This window comes from Diabrotica undecimpunctata, chromosome 7 (assembly GCF_040954645.1).
Source record: "Diabrotica undecimpunctata isolate CICGRU chromosome 7, icDiaUnde3, whole genome shotgun sequence".
NCBI classification, from domain to species: domain Eukaryota; kingdom Metazoa; phylum Arthropoda; class Insecta; order Coleoptera; family Chrysomelidae; genus Diabrotica; species Diabrotica undecimpunctata.
The window spans coordinates 41,328,847-41,345,205 of NC_092809.1; the positions used below are offsets into that span (position 1 = coordinate 41,328,847).

The window sequence follows — 16,359 nt, forward strand, 5'->3', positions numbered from 1 at the left end:
ACCAAATGTTTTTGATCTGTGCATATTTACCGACCGCTGACGGATCCTACGAACCACGCACCGCGAACCGCGACCCAATAGCAAACCGCTTATGTCAGACGGCACGTGGATCGTGGGTCGTTAAGTCAGTCTCGCCTTAAGAATTTACTGCCTACAATTTTGATTCCCGATTATGGATTTTAAAAAGCGAAAAAAGTATATCATGATATGATCCAGGTAAATTTTAAATTTTCATTTTTTGTTAAATAGTCTTTCTTGTTAAGATTATCTGTAATACAAATATTTCTTCCGACTAGGTCATCGGGAGAAATTAATATATTTTGTAAGACGTACATTAATGTGACCAGTTAAATCTATGTTTCGGCTAATAATAAATATAGCTTGTATATAACACAACATAGTATTTTTGATTTTTCTAACAATCTTCGCTTCTCTTCGAGCACATATAAATAATTGCTAACAGGTTTCTTAAACGAACATATTAGGTAAGTGTGACTGTTTGCTCTTATTTGTTTATGAATTTATTTTGGTTTTAGGAGTTTTTCTTGTCCGTCATAGAAAAGACAAGTTAGTGCTCTGTTTCCTTTTTATTTGGTTCAATTTTTGTCTATTTTCTTTTAGTTTATATGATTCATTTTCTTTATTCTGCCTGACTTAAATTAATTTCATGTTAAAGTTCATTTTTATGTTATCCCAAATTATACCAACTTCTGGGTCTTTCATCTAGGTTCAATTTACATCATAGTCTAACATCAAAGATGTTTTTCTTTATCAGAGCCGTTTGATGATTTGCGGTAGTATATGTTATCAGGTTTCAAGTTTCATCAGATTTTCTTCTTCTTATTGCGCCGTCTCCTTTCGAAGGTTGGCGATCCAAATGGCAATTGTAGCTTTGGAAACTGCTGCATGAAATATTTCCGTGAATGAGCGGTCAAACCATCTCCTCATGTCTTTCAGCCACGAGTTCTGGCGTCTTCCAAATGATCTTTTGCCTTGCACTTTACCTTCTAATATGATTTGGAGTAATTCATATCTTTCACCTCTCAACACATGACCCAAGTATTGTATTTTTCTCTCTTTGATTATGCTGAGTAATTTTTTTCTTTATTCATGCGCCGAAGTACCTCACCGTTGGTAACTTTTTGTATCTATGGAATTCACAGCATCCGTCTGTATATGCACATTTTAAAGTCTTCTATTCTTTTTTCCCTTTCAGAGTCCATTGGCCAACTTTCACAGCCATACAGCAAAACAGAGAAAACGTAACATCTGATTATTCGAATTCTGAGCTCTAGACTAAGGTCTGATCTTGTAAAAAATGTTTTCATGCTCATGAGTGTTTTCCTCGCTTGTTCGATTCTTGACAGGATTTCTTTTTTTGGGTTACAGTGGCTGTTGATATTTGCTCCCAAATGTTTTATGGAAGTTACCTGTTATATTATTTGCTCCTTGGCGTACAAGGGACGCCATTTGTTGGTATCTTTGAAAATACTAGAATTTTAGTTTTGGAAACATTTAGATGTAAACAGAACATTTCGCTATGACGAACTACCGCATTTATTATATTTTGTAGTTCTTGTGCTATTAGGACATCAGCATACCTGATGTTGTCTGTGTTGGTTCCGTTAATCTTGATTCAACCTTGAACATCGTCTAATGCTTTTTTTAATATAGATTCCAAATACATATTAAATAATGGTAGTGATAAGACGCAACCTTGTCGCACTTCTTGTCAGATTCGTAAATCTTCGGATGTTGTGAGCTCTATTTCAATTGTTGCCATTTAGTGCCAATATAGTTCTTAAATTTTAAATTATTAAAATGGTTACACAAATTAGTGCGACTATGATTGTAACGTTTTTAGTGAAATTGTTATTCTATAAAGATGAGAAAATATCTATAACATAATAATATTATATGAATATAAATATTACCTTCGATCACAAAATATACGTGCTGTTGAAGTCCTACGCCGTCTCCCAAAATAGTCTCATTAGGCTCAAAATTTCTAGTTTTACAAATTATACAACATTCCCTTTTGGTGATATAGTCCCAATTCTTAAAATAAGTAAGTCGATCTAACACGCTGTTTAACCGATCCCACAGGGCCGTGACAGTTTCTTTCAACACGTACTCGAAGTCCGCCTTTTTCACCTTCAGAAACTCACAATCTGTGTGGGTTTGGATTGTGGTTAATCTTCCGGTTCCGTGAAGTAAAGCCACTTCACCAAACATTCCTCCTGGACCTATAGTCCCTATTTCTTCGGTTACGTATTCTTTGAGTATTTGGTCGAATCTGGTTTTTAAAACGATGCATTCGCCAATCAGTACAAAATACATTGCTGAAGAAAACAAATATTTGTTATAAGTAAACTAAAATAAAATTTTAATCAGATTAGATATATCCGAACTGAAAATGATAAAATAAGGGTCAAATAAATGTCAAACATCGATTTCAGTTTATTAAATAATCAATTTAACAGAAAGTCTGATCAACAACAGATGCCATTTTCATTATAAGGCAGCTGATATAAAAATCCAGAAATAAATAGAAAAATGCTTAAATAGTATTCATTGATCTTGAAAAAATATATGATAAAGTTTCTTGAGAGGTTCTGTGTTGGGCGCTTAATAAGATAGGAGTTTCCGGTTAATATGTTAATACTTTGAGAGACATGTTTGAGGGAATAAGAACTAGTATTAAGACAGAAGTGGGGAGACTGATAAATGTCATATGCTTGGTGCTTAGTCCTTATTTATTCTCATTATTATTGAATTACGTAACAGGGAAACTATAAAGTACTATTCTCTGGGACTTAATGTATGATGATGATATAGTTTTAGTAGACAATATTGAAAGCGATTAAGAACAAAAAATTGGGACAGTAGAGACAAGCTCTTGAGGAAAAAGGTATTTGAAATGTTCCTTTAAAGATGAAGTTACTACAAATAAAATGATAACTTTGGATGGTAAAAGTTTTAACTGTCTAGGATTGGTATTACAGAGTATTAGGGAAATGAATGTAGATGCTTTTAGTAAAATTAAGCTACGATGGATAAAATGGAAAGAAGCGAAAGATGTGTTGTGTGACAAAAAGATCCCAATGAAACTGAAGGGAAAAGTCTATCAAACTCTTATAAGACCAGCTAAATGCAGGAAATTAATTGATGGACAGTTAAAAAGAAAAAAAAAACAAGTGCATGGGGCGGAAAAGAGAATGCAGAGACGAATGAGTGGAGTGACAAAAAAGAATAAAATTAAGAATTAATATATAAGTTGAAGTCTAGAAATAAGATAGCAGAGATTAGGATAGTTCAGAAATGTTTAACGTCGAGCCGTTAAGCACCCAACACGAAGAATTGCTAATTTTCACATTACTGGTAGGAGTTAGAAAGAAATATCAAAGAAAAAAGATGAACTGGGGAGATCCTTACGTAGAACATGTCGGTAAAGGCACAGAAAATGAGTAAATTAAAATCAAATAAAGCATTCGATGCAAATTTTGGTACTTATGAAAAAGAAATACTAGAAATGGTGATTGTATACTTTCAAATAGAAACAAGAAAGTTTGTTTCTATTTGAAATAGAAGTTGTTAGAAAAAAATTATAGAATAATCAAAGTGAAATTTGTACTTGAATATAAAAACTACAAAGTGTTAGTAAGATGCTCTGACAACACTATAAATTGCTAGTGATGTATATTGAAAAATCCAAACATTGGAAAGGATCACAAAAAGTCTAATTGTGCTGTTAACAGCTAATGCAGAAGTTGCATTCGCAGCAAAAATAACAAAAAAATGAGTTTGGGAACAAAAGGCAGTCAAACAAAACTGCATTGGCTGTCATCGAGCCAATGTGTTGGCTAATACTGTACATTGGTTACATTGGTAGTATGTTCGCCAAATCGAGCTTGACATAATGTTGATATAAAAGACCTCCGGGCATCAAATATCCAAAAATCTTTTCAGATCATAATAATAATGGAAACACTTTCTCTAACATAACAAAAAGTATACTGAAACGATGTGTGTCTCCTGAGCTAAAATGTTCTGGAGGCAAACAGAGCCTCCGTTTGAATTTCTGGATAAGGACTATTTCAAGATAAGCATCATTATGGGTAAGAAAAATTAGGATAGTGCCTTGATACTTTGAAGGTAAGTACAAATTAATTAGATTAACGAAGATATTACTATTCAAGGGGGTATTATGAATGAAGGATTAGTAAAAAAATTATAAAAAACCGTGTAATGGAATGCAAAGATGTAGAATAGGTCTGGAAAAAAATGAAATACAATACAAAGTGCAATTGAAAATGAGGACAATGCTGAAAACTAAAGGCATAAAACAGTTAAAAAATAAAAAAATAAAAAAAAAATATTGGGAAGTACTTTGTACATTTATATAAAAAATTAGTAGGTATGTATATGTTCTCGTTTCAGTGACCAATATCCTTTAACATACATATTCTGCCTAAATGAGGTGATTGATTCTCTAAACAGCATTTCAGAAAATGTATTGAATAATGTCGGTGATAAAATGCATCTTTGGCGAAGTTCCCGCTTTCTTGGAAATTTTTTTAAGATTTTGTTGTAATTAGAAGTTTCTAATTAGGCATAAATCGTCCACCTAATTAAGTCGTCGATAACAGATTCCTTTAGTATTTGAATTAATTTGTGATGTTGTACTTTATCTAATGCTTCTCGAAAACAATAAAGCATTTGAAGACATCACAACTTATATCCCCAGCTCTTGATATTAAAACTTGTATACAGGGTGTCCCCGAAAATAGTGCGTTCCTTAAAGGTGTAGGTAGAAGGCACCATTTAGAGCAAAAAAGTTTTATAACATTTTTTTTCTAAATTCAACCGTTTGACCAAAAAACGAAAATACATTTTGGTATGCACAGAGAAATCTGTCAACTACGTGTAGTACGAAAATCTAAACTTGGACAGTCACAACTTTAGTAAATAAATATTTTGAAACAATCGTGTTAAGTGTCACCGCGAAAATGTTTTTGATTTGTGGGTACCATGATATGTTGATTATTTATGAAGAAGCGCAGTGTAACATTAATTTAGCTGTCCAAATGTATGTGGGGAATTTATGTATATTGGAATGTCAAAAAACGTTGTTCATAGAACCTTTAGAAAGCAACTTCTACATCCATACACTCGTCAGAGAACCTGAATCCATCTAAAGTGTTATGTGCGGATGAAGCATGTTTCACTAGAAACGGTGTGTATAATTTTTATAATTGCCATATATGGGGTGACGAAAACCATTATTTAATACCTACGTAGGACAAATTTTCAACGAAAATTTAGCATAAAGTTAAGAGCTGTAATAATTAACAATCGTGTGATACGACCATATGAATTACCAAGAACACTAAATGGAGAGGTCTACTATCATTTTTTTTTTTTAATATGTTTTGCCAGTACCTCTTGAAGGCGTGCCTTTGCCAACACGCCGTAACACGACATCACTTATCCTCGCCGTTGGATTGGTAGGAATGGACCCATTCTATGGCCACCACGAAGTCTCGAATACAATGTACTGGATTTTTATTTTTGGGGACATCTGAAATCGTTAGTTTATGATAACCGAGATGAAATCGAAACAGGAGCTGAATTACGGGAACAAATTTTTAATGTTGCAGAGACTATTCGACACAATTTAGTTAACTATGGCATTACTAACAATTTGATGCATCGTATCAATGCAAGGTGGAAGTCACTTTAACACATTGCGTGCCACGTCTCTCATATATGAGAGACACCAACATTTCTCAGAGGGCCACGTCGCTCATTTTTGAGAAACACGTATCAATCAATAGTTAGCCATGTATATCAAATATGAAACCCAGTACCGTGTCTTTCTAATGGGGAATCGTGAGCGTGGCCTCTGGGCAAAGTAGTGTGTATCTTGGTTTGAGCAAAATTGGAAACATATATTTAACACAACAAAAAGTTTAAAAAATATTTATTTTACGAAATATTAACACAAAACTCATTCTAAACAAACGTATTTTTAGAACTTAACAAAAAGAAACAAAAATCAACTAACTACACTTAACAATAGCTTTAATACAAAGGAAAAAAATTGTAAAAACTTGTAAAATTAATGTTTTTTATTAAAACATAATGCACACATTTGCGGCTGTCCCGGGCACTTGTCGCAATAATTGTATGTTAGTTTGGCTTTAGATTTTGCAACTATACGTCCTGATTCCTTCTGAATCTTTGCATAGCACAGCGAACACCTGCGATGGATTTTCTTTTCATTTTCCCCGACTCTCATAAGTAAATGGTGATATTCCTGCGGCTTTTGTGACAACTGCTCGTTTTTCAGATTTGCGATGTGAAATAGCTCTGCTGCTATGATGTCACGAAAAGCATGGATTTGTATTTTCTTTTTTATGACTCGTTTATACAGAACCCATGCATTTACCATTGATACTCCCAGAACCAATTCTATTTTTAACTTTTTATACCATTTGATACCCTTTCGGAGCGTAGTGGCATAAGATGCCATCTGGTCTGACAAATCGATTCTAGCTTTGCCTTTATTGTACGCCAGAATCGCAACTGGTTTTTCTTCTGGTTTTCGGGACTTTTTATTTATTCTTACTGGAACTGCCTCCTGTATGTCGTTGGAAGCGTCCGGGGGATCGGAATTTTCAGATTCCATTTGGCAATAAGGCAAATCGCTACTACTTGTTGATGCATAAAATTGGTGGTACTGGAGGCATTAGCTATGGTATCTGATGGATTTTGAGAGTCGTTGGATTTCTGGATCTCAATAGGGGGTTTATTCTCAGCAACCCTTGGGTGAACTGGTACCGTAATTGGGGATTGCTTTGTTGAGAGCAGCCTAACGTCCCGCGTGTCTTTCTATTTTAAGACTACCATTCCGTTTTTGTGTTCGCGAGATACCATCTCTCTCCCTTTTTATCTTGGCTTGAAGGACATCTGTTGGGATAATTTTCTTATTGGCTCTCACGGTTCCAACAACATGTGTTAGCTTTTCAAGCATTGTTTTAGCTAACTCGAAGCTCGTGTAAAAATTATCTATATATAGAGTGCGTCCTTGATAGAGAAGCTTCTCACACAATCTCAAATACACATTGGTTGCTAGTCCAACTTCGCGTTGCCCTGTCGCTGATTTTACTGAGTATAGTTCAAGTGCCCATGTGTAACCATCGATTGAACACAGTTTAAATAATTTGATACCATACTTGTGAGCCTTGTTTGGTATATATTGCCTAAAAATTAGGCGCTCCCTAAATGGTACTAAAGTTTCATCTATTACGATGTCTTCACCAGGACATCTTAAAAAACATGCGTCGATCATATTTGTGAGACGTGGCCAGCAACTTACATATCATGAATTTTGTTCTACTGGGCCACATCGCTCATATATGAGAGACACAAAAATACTACAAAACATGACTAAAAACTACAAAAATAAAACAAAAAAGTGTCAGAAACATCTTCATTTTAGTTAATACATACAAATATTACAAAAAAGTGTTTTGGCTCCTGAGACTATTTTCCCGATTACAGCATGGCACGTAATGTGTTAAACATTTATTTTAATAATTATTATCAAGTAAGTACAAGTATCTAAATTTTATTTCACAAGTAAACAAATTACTGATATTCCGAGCATAGTGTAAAAAAAATAAATTATAATTATTAAACGTTGTCTGTTGCTTTTAATTTCCACTGTACACTATGTAATTCACATAAAGCCCTCGGCATTCAACACCGTTAAAGTTGACATTTTAACAATTCGTTTAAAATTATGCTATATTTAAATACAATTCAGAAAAACATTGCAAATAATTTTTCACATTATTAACGCAGGAAATAATTATTTTGTAGATATTACCTACATTTCCTCAGATGTCAACAACCTTGAATAGTAAATAAACAAGGGTTGGACTTTGTTAAACATCCTAAGTCAAGAACGAGTTTTTATTCAGAAGCGATTTCACTGCGTATGAAGTTGCCAGAATATTTTTTATTTTTCTGAAAATAAAAATTAACGTATATGTAAAACAATGCAACTTTTTTTTGGAAACGGTAAGTTTAGAAAAAAGTGTTAGAGGGCTTTTTTGTTTCAAATTGTGTATTATATACATTCCTTATATTCTGGATATTCTGTATAAAATAAAGCTTCCCCCGTTCCAAGTCCGTTTCTGAAAACAAACTGAATTTTTACTTAGATTTCTGTATATGTGAAATAATATGCGAAAAATAATTTAAGTGGATGACTTATTAAGGTTATAGCCCTGTGTAATTTACTATTTTTATTATGAATTAACTACAATTTTAGTTTTAACACGTTTTTTTTTTGACGTTGTGATTTCCACTTCGAAAATTGTTCTTTTTTAAAAAGTATTTTGTGTACTACAATTTCAGAAGTGGAAATTGAAACGTCAAAATAAATGTTGTTTTAACTAAAACTGTAGTTACTCCGAATAAAAATTGTAAATAATATGAAAATGCTACAAGAAAATAGCTTCAAAACAATATAACCCTGTGATCGAAGCATCTGATAACATGAAAAAGACAGAAAAGATTTTATTTCACGTTCAAAGCGTCTATGTATCTATTGATACGTATTTCGCTTTAATAAAGCTCATCAGAATAGTTATTCATAGCCGTTCTTAACGTGAAAAATAAAATTCTCTGTCTTATTAGAAGTAACAATAACATGACTTCGTTATGGACGCAATAGCGACATCTGATAGAAAAATCGGTAAGATAGTTTCGAAACAAATTCAGATTTCTGCTTTAATCTGGAGCCTTCTAAAAATTGCAAGACATGACCAGACGATGATAAAGATGTTAAAGAAGACATGGGGAATCTAAAATTTGCATTCCACGACATGTCTATTCATCTAGGCAGAAATCCTAACGAATTTGTTTCTCGTACTCATACAGAGTAGATCCGAAGAAAATGAAAAAGACAGAAAAGATTTTATTTCACGTTCAAAGCGTCTATGTATCTATTGATACGTATTTCGCTTTAATAAAGCTCATCAGAATAGTTATTCATAGCCGTTCTTAACGTGAAAAATAAAATTCTCTGTCTTATTAGAAGTAACAATAACATGACTTCGTTATGGACGCAATAGCGACATCTGATAGAAAAATCGGTAAGATAGTTTCGAAACAAATTCAGATTTCTGCTTTAATCTGGAGCCTTCTAAAAATTGCAAGACATGACCAGACGATGATAAAGATGTTAAAGAAGACATGGGGAATCTAAAATTTGCATTCCACGACATGTCTATTCATCTAGGCAGAAATCCTAACGAATTTGTTTCTCGTACTCATACAGAGTAGATCCGAAGAAAATGAAAAAGACAGAAAAGATTTTATTTCACGTTCAAAGCGTCTATGTATCTATTGATACGTATTTCGCTTTAATAAAGCTCATCAGAATAGTTCATCAACAAATCTGAATTTGTTTCGAAACTATCTTACCGATTTTTCTATCAGATGTCGCTATTGCGTCCATAACGAAGTCATGTTATTGTTACTTCTAATAAGACAGAGAATTTTATTTTTCACGTTAAGAACGGCTATGAATAACTATTCTGATGAGCTTTATTAAAGCGAAATACGTATCAATAGATACATAGACGCTTTGAACGTGAAATAAAATCTTTTCTGTCTTTTTCATTTTCTTCGGATCTACTCTGTATGAGTACGAGAAACAAATTCGTTAGGATTTCTGCCTAGATGAATAGACATGTCGTGGAATGCAAATTTTAGATTCCCCATGTCTTCTTTAACATCTTTATCATCGTCTGGTCATGTCTTGCAATTTTTAGAAGGCTCCAGATTAAAGCAGAAATCTGAATTTGTTTCGAAACTATCTTACCCATCTGATAACACTTTTTTAGGAAGAGGAATAAAAGTGGAAATTATCCAGTTTCCAAACAATTCACAGTTCCTAAATTTTATTAAGAGTTTGAGTTCGTCATCTTCAATAAGCTTTAGTATTTCGCCCTGTATATTATAAGACTTCGAGGCCCTATTGTTTTTTCGTGTTATTGGATTTGTTATCTGGTTTCTGGTATTTCAGGTTGTCGATCTTCTTCTGATAATTCTTCCATGTATTTCCTAAATCTTATTACATTTAGAAGTATTTTCAAAATTTCCCACATAGTTTGTTGTGTTTGGATATAACTAGTTACGGAGATGTTGAGAAAGAAGGACGAAAACAAAGCTTAAAAGCAAGCAAAGCGGCGGGATCTCTTAATATTACAATCTGGAAGAACAAACACCTAAGACAAGACACAAAAACAAGAATCTATAAAGCAGAAATTAGACCTATATTAACATACACGGCGGAGACACATCTAAAACGAGCCTACTACTAGAAACAACTGAGATGAAAATACTCCGACGAATATCATGGAAAAGTCTGTTGGATAGGGAGAGAACTGAAAACATAAGAAGAGCATGTAATATAAAAGACATAAATGGATGGATGACAAAACGAAAACAGGAGTGGAACGAACACATTAGTAGAATGGCAGAGGATAGGATAGTATGAATAGCACGAGATAAATCACCAAATGGACGAAGAAGTATTGGAAGACCAAGAAAAAGATGGTGCAATAATTTAAACAATTTAGGAGGCTAATATTGAAGAAGAAACAGGCTTTAAAGCCTACATACAAGAAGGAAGAAGAGAAAAAGAAGTTTGTTGTGTTTGTCTTATTGCGGCCCTGATTTTCTTATGTAGGGCTATGTGGTGGAAATGTTAGGCACTGAAAAAAGTGGTGTAAAAATGAGACAGTTTTTTTTAAGAAAGAAACAAAATTTTGGTACTAATATATGGTCAATGAAAGTCAAAACTATAAATCCAATATTCTTTTAATATTTTAAAACAGCGTAAACATATTTATGCATTTTTAAATGAAACAAATTATAAATTTAGTTTCCCAACTTTCACCGTTCGATGTTTGATTCGGTTTAAAATCGGTAAATCCGTCGATAAACCGAGAATACTTCGATAGTCATTAGCCCTTTTGCACGGTAGTCTGTTTTGAAGCATAATTAAGTTACATTGAATTGATTATCAGATGCAAAAGTGAGACGTTCTTTAATTAAAAAGCTGAAACTATATTTATTAATAATAAAATTAAATTAAATCTTATCAAAGATTAAATTTAATTTTATTATTAAATCTTATCAAAGAAGGTAAGATAAGTTTAAGAATGATACCAAAATGCTTTAAAATAGATAAAGTCTTGTTAAGTAGACGGTTCCATGGAAAACACAATAAAATATAAGGTCAACAAACCGATCTTAGAACCGAAATGGAGCATGACCTGGCGGAAAAATTAGAATTTTGGCCAGATCTCATATTTCAGTCAGCTACCACAAAACGCATCATACTCAAAAGCAGTTAGTCAACCACGTAGTATATTAATCCTAAACAGAGATCAAGCTATTCTATTTAACACTCAACAGAATTGTAGAATTAATGACTATCTTGAAGGATTGAATCAGCATATAGAACCAAAAAATATAATTTTTGCATCCTGTATATCAAACGGTAGAATATGCATGTATCTATCATCTAAAAATCAAGTAGATAAATTCATAGCAGAAACAAAGAAGATAACAGTAAATAGAAATATACTAGAAGCGAGAAGATTAATAATTCCATCAGTCCGCTTAATTATGTCCAATTCATGTCCAAGCACACCTCTTAACTTAATAATGGACGGATTAATAAAACTAGGTTTAAATCCTCTCTCAGACATAACATATCTACGGATAGGACCAACCAATACTGCTTTCAGTGATATTCGAAGCTTCCGAAGACAAATTTTCGTTTCACCTTTTCCTGACAACTTTGTACTACCTGAATCTTTTATCTTATCATCGAATTGGAACAAACATCATACCGCATATTTATATCCCAAAATGAAACATGTTTCAAATGCAAATTAACTGGACACCAGGCAGCTAATTGTCCAAATATTTTACCTTCTAACCATCCTCACAATGATAGTGCAATACAAATAGAAATGAGACAAAATTCATCAATAAATCATACTCAACAAGATAATCTACAAAATACTCCCACAATCTCAAATACTACTCCCTCCCCACTTACTACGTCTTCTGAAACTACATTAAAAACAGTAGCAATCCTAAATTTATTAATAAACCAAACCCAACAATGCTCACTACAAAATACATCTATACATTTGACCACTACTTTAGTTAACACTACAATCGTAACACCTACATTGTCTGAGTAATCCTCTAATACCCAAAAACATAAATCAACCTCACCCGAAACAAGTCAACATTTACCTCCAAATAAAAATACACATATTAATTTTCACGAACCCCAGATAACTTCGAACAAAGCAACCGGAAAAAGAATCCTAGAATATGCAATCACGCCACCATCCGAAGAAAACTTTGCAAAACCTTAGCTTCAATTAAAGAAAAAAACCAAAACTGATGACAAAAACTTAAAAGATACCAAATCTCCAAATATTACTAGAAGCAATTAGAGAATATGTAGAAAGGGAAAAGCAATTGTTAAGCTTAGATCAAGTAGTGGATGTATTCGAAAATATACAAGGATCAAGAGACATAATCAGCGTAACCAAATTGTACTCGGAAGACTCTCATGCACTTATAAAGTTTCCAACGGAATTACTTCCATACTACATCGACAAAAGAATGAAATGACAATGTCGGAAGAAGATTCCAACTCATCGGTAAATAATTCCTCTAAAGAATATTAAAAACTGATGACAAAAACTTAAAAGATACCAAATCTCCAAATATTACTAGAAGCAATTAGAGAATATGTAGAAAGGGAAAAGCAATTGTTAAGCTTAGATCAAGTAGTGGATGTATTCGAAAATATACAAGGATCAAGAGACATAATCAGCGTAACCAAATTGTACTCGGAAGACTCTCATGCACTTATAAAGTTTCCAACGGAATTACTTCCATACTACATCGACAAAAGAATGAAATGACAATGTCGGAAGAAGATTCCAACTCATCGGTAAATAATTCCTCTAAAGAATATTAAGATCATATTTGACTTCATGTTTGTTCCATCAAATTCAGATATCCAAGGAAATGAAGAAGCAGATGAACTAGCCCACTTAACATCCTTTAGCCAGGACTCCATTCTTATTAATGTGGTTTCTTCTGATGACTTCCAGTCAGAAATAAAATATAAAGTGTTGAGTGCGTGGCGGAATAAGTGGAGTGCATCGCAAGGTAAACTCAAGGAAATCGAACAATTAGTGAAACCGTGGCTCCAACCCACAGCGAATAGACACGACCAAGTGAGAATAGCGCGTTTGCGGCTGGGACAGTGGTTTGACACATAAACGCCTCCTTGCATAGACTGTGCAATGTGTCACAATGTGTGAGAATTGTCAAGTAACACTTTTCGTGGAACATATATACTAACACTGTACAAAACATATGAAGCAGAAAGAGGGAAGCACACTATCCCAAATAATATAAAGAAAGGCTTAGGAAAAAACATGAACATTAAAAAACACAATAAGTTATCTTAAAGACTCAGGACTATATCAATTATTGTAATTTTTTCTAACTTTACCTTTATTATATTTTTTAGGTCGCTAATAACCCTTGTGGTTGCAGCGTAAATAAATTAAAAAAAAATGTTTCGTTTACTATACCTTCCTTTTAATTTTTTTCTTTTATCAAAAAGTATTTTCTAATATAGCTTGTGTATCATTTTTGTTTTATGCCGTTTCACTCTCTCCCAAACCCAATTTTAATTTTAATGACTTAAACACAGCTTTTAAATATGTCTCAAATTTGCCCAGAGGTTGTTTCATAATTGTATTTTATTGGAAAATTGACTATATGGGAAGGTTCTGTATGTATTTCTGCATATAAACATGTTTTCCTCTTTTAATTGTACAGCCGTTTAGGCATCAAAAATCAAAAGATTTAAATAATGTCTCATAATTGCCCACTTGACTCTATATCAAAATGTTTCTGTTCCAGAGATTCTATTTTAAATTTTTTCTCAATAGGACAATATGTGGAATATAATAGACCCTTAGCCTTAGCACAATTCTAAACTTAAAGAAGCAACAGGTAAAATCAAAGTATGCAGGGGCGTTAGACAAGGAGATACCATTTCGCCAAAACATTTAACTGGCCACGAATACGCAGTGAAATCACTGTCTTGGGAGAACAGAAGCGAGTTATATTTAACTCATCTTAAATTCGTTGGTCAGTACCCTTATTTTTCGCATTCCTACATACGCAACTGAAACATGGACTCTCAAAAAAATCGATAGGAGTAAGATCGAAAACTTCGAAATGTGGGTCTATAGAAGAACTGTACGCGTGTCCTGGACAGAACATAGAACCAACCTGTCAATTCTGGAAGAGCTTCATATAAAATACAGGCTATTAAAAAAGTAAAATGAGCATACCTAATGTATTTCGGCCACATAGCTAGTACAACGGCGGTCATGGAAATATGGGTAGTAGAAGAAAATGTAGAAGGCCGAAGACCAAGCGGAAGGTCTTCAACACGATGGGCAGACCAAGTGAAAACTCTGGTGGAAAAATCCCTACATAAAACCGTCCATATGGCACAGGATAGCAGCCTATGGAGACAACAAGCACAACAATAATATTTAGGGTATCACCACGCCCTAATAAGGGCTCGAGGAATGATGAGGAGGAGATTCGCAGATGACAACATTCTGATTACAGATAACATCGCTGCTGAAAACAGCGATGTACACATGAAAGAAAAATGTGTACATACTTAAGCACGAAATACAAATTAAAAATAACAACCAAACGCAGAAGATGCAGTTTAAAATGGATTTGGGTTGCATATATCTGAAGAGAAAAATATATAAATAATGCATGTTATCGGTAATGACATATAGAGCAGAGACATTAACATTAAAAAAGAAGGCAGCGGAAACTTTAAAAGTAACCCAGAGACCCATGGAAAGAGACTCATGCTTGGAATCACTAAAAGAGACAGAATACACAATAACACAATCAAACTACCAACGGTGGTCAAGGATATAGTGAAACATATAACTACGTAAACGTAACTGTAGACGTGGAACGACAGATAAACTAAAAGAATATTAGAATAGCGATCAGGAATAGACAAATATAGGAGACGTCGACCACCACGCTTTGCAGTGACGACGTAAAAAAGAATTGCTGGGAACTGGATGATGCGAGAACAGAATCGAGAGAATTGGAGGAGAGCTATGTTTAAGAGTGGACACGAACGATTACATGATAATATGAGTACAAAATAATTGTATTGCAAGCCTCTGGAAGCAGTAAAACTATAACATACCTTCAGGTGAATGATCCTGTTTTATAACTATCCTTCCAGGTCCGAAATACTCGAAATAAGTAACAGCAGCAAGTTTTTCTTTTACCTCTGGAGGATACTTCCTAAAACACCTAAGACCACTTATACACTTAACCAATATCTTCTTCTCCTCATCTGTTCGCATCTCTTTAGGTTTATTTAAAATCGACTTCTCTTTGATAGTCAACAAACTCTGTATTCTTTTCCTTCTCATAAGCAAACGGATGTTTCGCTTAACGTTGTCTCCAATCTTCATATCTTCAGGATCACCTATCCAGTAAAGATTGGCCATTACGAGGTGAACGATTGCTCTGAATCTGCGAAGAGCTCTCTTTCGTCGTAAGTAGCCATTATCTGGGGAAATATCCAAATGTGAGTGTGTCGGAGATGCTGCATACATTTTAAATTTAGAAAACTTGAGAAAAATATGTTAAAATATGTATTATGATCTTTATATTGAAGTTAATTAGGTATACAAAAACAACTAACTCAAGAAAAATTGTTGACAAGTGAAATTGACAAAATATTGAAGTAATTCTTTGGCATATTTTGTTTAATTTTGAACATTAATAAATTTAGGTAAGAAATGATAATTAGACTTGAGCACAAGAATTTCAGAAATGTGCGAAGTCAGGATCTCGTTTCCAAAGATGAAAACAAAAACGATAAAAAATGTTCATCTACCGGGTGGTGAATTGTCAAACGGGACATAAGAAACGCAATGGGAAATTCTAAACTGTTTAAAGGTCATCAGATACTATTTGTAGAGGACTGAAGTCCGTATTGAAAATAACTGTTGAAATTGTTTTAAGAATTAAGAACCCTCCAAAATTCTGTAAAAATATAATACATTCGCCAAACTTATGCTGCAAAAGTTAGGCCACACGTAGTACAGAATGTGTATACCGGGTTGCGTTTGGTTACAATGAAGTTAGATATTAACAATATTTAAA

At 33.5% G+C, this 16,359-nt stretch overlaps 1 protein-coding gene across 1 annotated transcript in view; it reads right to left on the reverse strand.

Annotated features, from left to right (window-relative positions):
• LOC140446257 (uncharacterized) overlaps positions 1 to 15,920 on the reverse strand; it is a 46,740-nt gene extending 30,820 nt beyond the window's left edge. Inside the window, exons 1-2 of the mRNA XM_072538797.1 lie at positions 15,389 to 15,920; positions 1,935 to 2,342 (exon numbers count right to left, since the gene is read on the reverse strand). Of these exons, the coding sequence (XP_072394898.1) occupies positions 1,935 to 2,342; positions 15,389 to 15,806 (826 nt within the window). The 5' untranslated portion in view covers positions 15,807 to 15,920. The remainder of the gene's footprint in view (positions 1 to 1,934; positions 2,343 to 15,388) is intronic.
• Between the last annotated feature and the right edge of the window lie 439 nt (positions 15,921 to 16,359).